General features: G+C 45.4%; 1 protein-coding gene across 1 annotated transcript in view; it reads left to right on the top strand.

Moving 5' to 3' along the window:
• Positions 1 to 1,573: 1,573 nt before the first annotated feature.
• Positions 1,574 to 6,000, top strand: part of REL (REL proto-oncogene, NF-kB subunit) — a gene marked incomplete at both ends in the record, with an annotated part of 39,786 nt that continues 35,359 nt past the window's right edge. The window contains 2 exons of the mRNA XM_084234857.1: positions 1,574 to 1,748; positions 1,863 to 2,666. Coding sequence (XP_084090983.1) covers positions 1,574 to 1,748; positions 1,863 to 2,666 — 979 coding nt within the window. The remainder of the gene's footprint in view (positions 1,749 to 1,862; positions 2,667 to 6,000) is intronic.

Here is a 6,000-nt window from a genome sequence, read left to right as displayed (position 1 = left end):
TCCTGCACAAGTAAAATATTTTTACTTTTCAGATATGGACTGGATCTTTGAAAAAAGGGCATAGCTAATTAAAGAAATAGTGAAAGGGTTATAAAAAAACTTTAAAAATGAGACACCATAGGGGCCTCCCCAGTGGCGCAGCAGTTGAGTGCTGGATTGCGAAGCTGCCCGCAGCCTCTGCAGCGCCGGTTCGATCCCCGGCCACTGAGTGAGGGTCCCACGTGGCCTGCAGACCTCTCCAGCCACCGGCTGCTCCCCTCAACACTGTATTTCTTCGTCAATCGGCCTGTTCTGTTCCCTTCTCTGGCTCTAGTGAATTCTCTCACCCTCCCGCGCTTCTGACTATACCCAGTGCTTGCATAAATAAATAAATCTTTTTTTTAAAAAAAAAAGAAAAAAGAAAAAAAATGAGATACCATAAATCCATAGCTTAGTCATATGACAAATAAAACTAGCCCTGGAAATAAATACAGATATGCCATCCTATCAGTAGGGTGATTTAAATAAGGGTGAGTTTTTGAAAAATAAAAGATAAAACAAATTGACTGAAAAATTGTAGTTTTAAATCTCATAAGGTGCAATTTGTGATGTCATAGAGGTGGTTTTAGAGCTAGTCTGGGGTATTGCAACTGGGACAGATTATTTGGTCCAGAACTCCTCAATAAACAAACATTATGCCCTATTAAGTTAAAGAAGCACCTAAAAGCAATTTGTTTCTGGAAGTGGGTTATAAACAAATAAACATTTCCCATTCTTATTTGTCCCTCGACCTCCTAATGGATTCTTAAATATTTGTGCTCAATTGCCCTTACAGTCTGACATTCAATATTGTAATGGTAAACACAGGACTAAAACTTTTAGTTAAATCATTCTCTAGTGCCAAGAGGACAGAAGACATTAGCCTCAACCTTCGCATTTAGCAATTCCTTTAGAAAAGTCGAAATTGTAAATGCTTTCCCTCTTTGAGATAATGTACACCTTTTAAAAAAGCTAAATAAGCCTCTTGCCAGTTTTGCATCCTCCTAAGGTCTTTCATGTGGGACTTAGAGCCATCTCTTTGAAATGTGAACATCAAGGAGAATGGTGCCCCTTCTTCCTGTCTCCGTGGGAGTTTAGGCTCTTGGGGCTCCAAGAAGTTATTCCCATTGTTTTCTTCCTTTGGCGAAAGACAAGTACATAATGGACTGGATCTGCCTGGCTATATAAAGGCCTGAGACTTCTTTGCAATCTCTTTTGTGCATCACACTGTGTCTTGATGCTTAGTCAAGAAAACTTTTAGTATTTTCTACATTTTGTGGACAGTGTGTTTTGTGGATTGACTGGAGATGCTGTTTTTATTTCCCCAATTGGAGACGCGAGTTTTAGGCGCCCATATGACACAGTGATATTCCTATCCCCCCTCCATACAGCAAGGCACAGTAGAAAGAGCATGGAGCGGTGCAATCAGACAACCCTGGGTTAAAACTATGCTTTACTTTTTACCAGCATTCTGAAGCATGGACAAATTACCTTCGTGAACCCCGGTTGCCTCACCTATAAAATGAAGATAACGTTATAAATAGTACGTTGTAAAATGACACACAGGAGGTATTCAGCACACGAAGGAAACAAAGTTAACACTGGAGTCCTCGAATATTCTAAATGTCTCATCCTCCTTTCCCCGCGGACGTCTCCCCCAAATTCCAGGCCAGTGTCCACCACACTCATCTCGGGTACACTGCGTAATGAGACAGCCAAGTCGCTCTGCCGTAAATTTAAAACGTTTTAGTAGGTTAAGAATGTATAGATAATAGGAATTTACATACAAGGGGCGGGAGAAGCGGGGCTCCGGGGGTCCCCGTATGCAAATACGTGCCTTACAGACGCCACCGAGGCCGGCGGCTTCCGCGCTTCCTCCGGGCCGGCCCGCGCAGCGCCGCCCGCCGGCGCGGGGGCGGGATTTGCATGTGCGAAATCGGGAAGAAGGGGAACCACCCCTCGAAAACCCCGGACAGCCGAGCCCTCCGGCTCCCTGACTTCGCCGCCGGGCCCGCCTCCAAACACTCCCGGCGGCCGGCCCTCGCGACGTCATCGTGCCGCCCACCGGCCGCTGAACTTTACACGGCTCGCGGAAGGACGACGGGGGAGGGGGATTTCTCAGTGCCCGCGGCTTTCGCACGCACGGGACCGCGCCTCCCGCTCCCGGCGTCCCCCGCGCTCCCGACGGTCCCGCGCCCGGGCTCCGCGGACCGCGTTCGAGCGCGTGGCAGCCGCGGGGGCGCGCGGGGGCGCGCAGGGGCGGGGACGCCGGGTGCGGGCGGGCGGGCGGGCGCCGACGCCCCGCCCCCCGCCCCCGAGGAAGGTGGCGGCGAGCGGCTACGTCAGCCGCGGGAAATCCCCCGCCGCCCTCCCCTGGGCCCCGCGGCGCTGGGCTCCGCCGCGCTCCGCCCTCTCGGCCGAACTCCCGCAACCTGCGCTGGCGACGCTGGGCGACCGGAGCACGAGAATCCAGGGGGTGGGGAGGTGTGAGCCGCTAAACCCTGCGGAGGGCGGGGAGGAGGAGGCGGCTCCGGGGGTGGTCCGGAGCCCGGGGGTCCCGCTGGCAGAGGTGCTCGGCCGCCTCACGGACGCGGCGGCTCCAGTCTGCGCGCGGCGCGGAGCGAGCGGCGGCGGCGCCATGGCCTCAGGTGAGTGCCCGCGCGGGGGGCGAGGGGAGGGTCCCGCGGGCACCGCTGCGCGCGCCTGGGGGCTCGGCTCTGGTGGTGGCGCCTTCCGGCCTCACAGCTGCCTCGCCTGGCGCGGTGTCAGCTTTTTGAAAAGGGGCCCGGTTCGGGGTTTGCCTGCGAAATCAAAGCCCCGCTCTGGCGTTTGGTGCCACTGGGCTGGCCGGAACCGTAGAAATTCCCAGCGACTTGATTTTAGGATTAGGGAAATAATAAGACTCTAAAGGAGGACGACGCGTTCTCGCGTTTAAACCGCGATTGCTGTTGAAATGGTGCTTTTATGTTTTAGAACGGGAATGAGGAACCGGAGCCCTCGAGAGCTTCGCCTTTCTTACCCAGGCCGACGGGTGACTGCCGCCGGGCTGACAGGTCGCACAGTGGGGCGCGACTTCAGAAGTCCCCACAGGTCTTAAGTGAAATGTTGCTTCAACGAAGCGGATAATTTCTTACTGTGAAATAAGCGCCTGCTTTCTAGTTTGCCGAGCAGAAGCGGGGGTTTTGTTTTTGCCTTTGGTAGAGAAAGGGAAAGCGGGTTTTTAGAATATCCGTGATTTAAAATATGGGTAGGGATGAAAGCCACCTTCTGGCACTTCTGTAAATGTTTATTTCGGCAATAAAGTGTGGGCTCTGGCTTTGGTGGGGAAGGAATGTGCCCAGAAGCGGCTGAGAGGGGAGGGAGGGTCGTTTTCGACGGCCCGGGTTTGCCCCGCCGCGGACCCAAGTGGAAGTTACTTTCACTGTGGCGAGCGGGCCCTTTGCTGGATTGGGGCTAGGCTCGTGGGGCCGCTTTCCCGACCGAGGGGGCTGAGAAAGGCAGTGAGGCCTTAAAGAACACGTTAACTTCGTCCTAGGAGGCTGAAGAAGGAGCTTATTAATTCTTGACTTGCATCCTAGCTCCCTGATTCAGAGACTTTTAGTAGAAGACTGATGTTTAGCAGAGAAGAGGAAGTAGCGAACATAAGTGGCTTTTTTTTTTAAGGTTTGAGCTGAACAATGCTATAGCTGCTGCCATATGCTGAAAAGGAAATTGGGGTGTTTCACATGACATTTCATTTCAGTTTGTCTGTGGTTTCCATGTGAAAATACAAGTGTAGTTTAAAATATTTGAACTTTCTCCCTAGCCACTTCAGTGCCTCCAAACTTCAGTGACTTGTTAATTCATGAATTCAAAGTACGTTTTAGATTAAAAATGCACAGATGATTTCAAACTAGTTGACTTATTTGTTGGTTATCAGAAAGAGATTTTGCATGAATGTAATAAAAAATGGGCATTACAAATTAAAAAAAAGGTCAGCATGTTGGCAACTTAATCAGGCTTTGCTAATGTGTTACATTAATGTAATACTTCTAATTCTTTCAAAAGAAAGAGGGAAAGAATCAACTGCTTATATTGTATAGTATAGGGCCCACCCAATTTTAAAATGTGACACAATTTAAACTTGTTTAATGACACTACATTTTGTGGGGTTGTGAGGACTGATTCTTAAGTTGAAGGGGGAAAAATTTAAGGAGTGAAAAGTTGTGGGGCAATTTTATGTTTTTTCTCCCTTTTCTGGAATGGCAGTAAAATGTGACTTTAAAATGTAACAAGTTACTTAACTTGTAATTCGAAAACTAGGCAAAAAAATTTTAATAGGAGTATGGATATACTTTTTTAGTCAGTGGTAAAGACCTTAGAGAAAAAGATTCACTAAGTGAATTATAAATTTCCATCCTATTTTGAAATAACAATTTAGCCAAGAGTAACAGAAAAAACTGATCAATTGGTTTATCATTGTATAATTTAGGTTCTCTTTGTTGTAAGGTTGTATTTAAACTTCAAAATACAAAGTATTTGTATTGATTACCAAGCATTTAAGACCATTTCTTCATTTCTCACCGGATGTCATATGTAAATGGGTATGTGCAGTTGAATATGTGATATCTAGAACGTAGGAGTAACAGATCATAATCTCACAAGCAAAATTATATAAGTGTCATGAGTAACAGGGACTTTGATAGGTATATGATTATAAATTTTGTCCAGGTAAATTATCAGATTAATTATTTAGGATTTCTCAGCTCTGGTTTTAAACTGTCTTTATACTTATTTTTTGAATGTCACTTTAATTCCAGTCTTTGAGAAGAAAATGTTCCCAGGTCCATCTACGATAGGCATAGTTAGAGTCATTACTCTTCCTGTGTTTATGATTCTATTCTGTTTAGTATAAGTAAAATTAGCTATTTTACATCTGAGTTTAACGCTTCTCATTGTTTCTATAAAAAGTGCAAAATGTGTATACATAGCTCTTTTTACTAATAAATAGTACTGTCTTTGGTAAAATATGTGTTCAAATTTAGATTGTTTTTATACACAATTTTCATTAGTATATTTCTGCAGTGTCATATAAAAGAAAGTACACAAAGAAAAGCTTTTATGACCCACACTACAACTATATTGTTGTATGAATTTCAGGAAAGATACATTGATTTTTTTCCCTTTCTTGTTGTATGATGCAACTTAATCTATAATAACAGCTGAAATAGGTAGGAGTTGATAGTTAAAGCAAATGACTTTTTAAAAAAAGATCTATATTTATTTATGCATACAAGAACTGGGGTGTAGGCCACAGGTATGGGGGTGAGAGGATTCACCCAGAGACAGAGTGGGGAGCAGAACAGGTAGACTGACTGAAATACATTGCTGAGGGGAGCAAGCAGTGGGTGAAACTGGAGAGGTCTGCTGCACTATGTGGCTTAGCTCTGGGGATCAAATTCTGTGCAGCTGTGGCTGCCCTTAGCTTGCCTCACCAGGGAGGCCAGCAAATGACTTTAAATAAAGGACTACACATAACCTGAAGGCTGTTTCAGAAATGCAACACATGAAAAGGTAGAAAAAACAGTGGTATAAATAAGGTGATAAATGATAGACATAAGATGAATGAATGAAATGACAAGTAGCGAACATAAGTGGCTTTTTTTTTTTAAGGTTTGAGCTGAACAATGCTATAGCTAATAGCTATAGCTTAATCAAATAGTGAATAATTAGGAACATCTGGAGTATGTGTAGAACATCTGGAGTTTGTAATATCTTTTTTAAATTTTATTTTTTTATTTATATGTATTTTACATCATTGTTCATTTTTAAACAGTCTGCCCCCCCCCACACACACACACACAGTCCCCTTATAATTTCCTTCACCAGTTCACCTGTGCTCCGATCCCTCTCGCTCCTCACCCCCTGCAGCGTATCTCTGGTTTATAATTGAGTTTTTTGATGTTTTTTTTTTTAAAAAAATTTACATCATTGTTCATTTTT

The sequence above is a fragment of the Talpa europaea genome, assembly GCF_964194135.1.
Source record: "Talpa europaea genome assembly, chromosome: 6".
Lineage (NCBI taxonomy): Eukaryota > Metazoa > Chordata > Mammalia > Eulipotyphla > Talpidae > Talpa > Talpa europaea.
The sequence above is the reverse complement of the archived record's forward strand: the minus strand, read 5'-3'. Positions and strand labels throughout refer to the sequence as shown.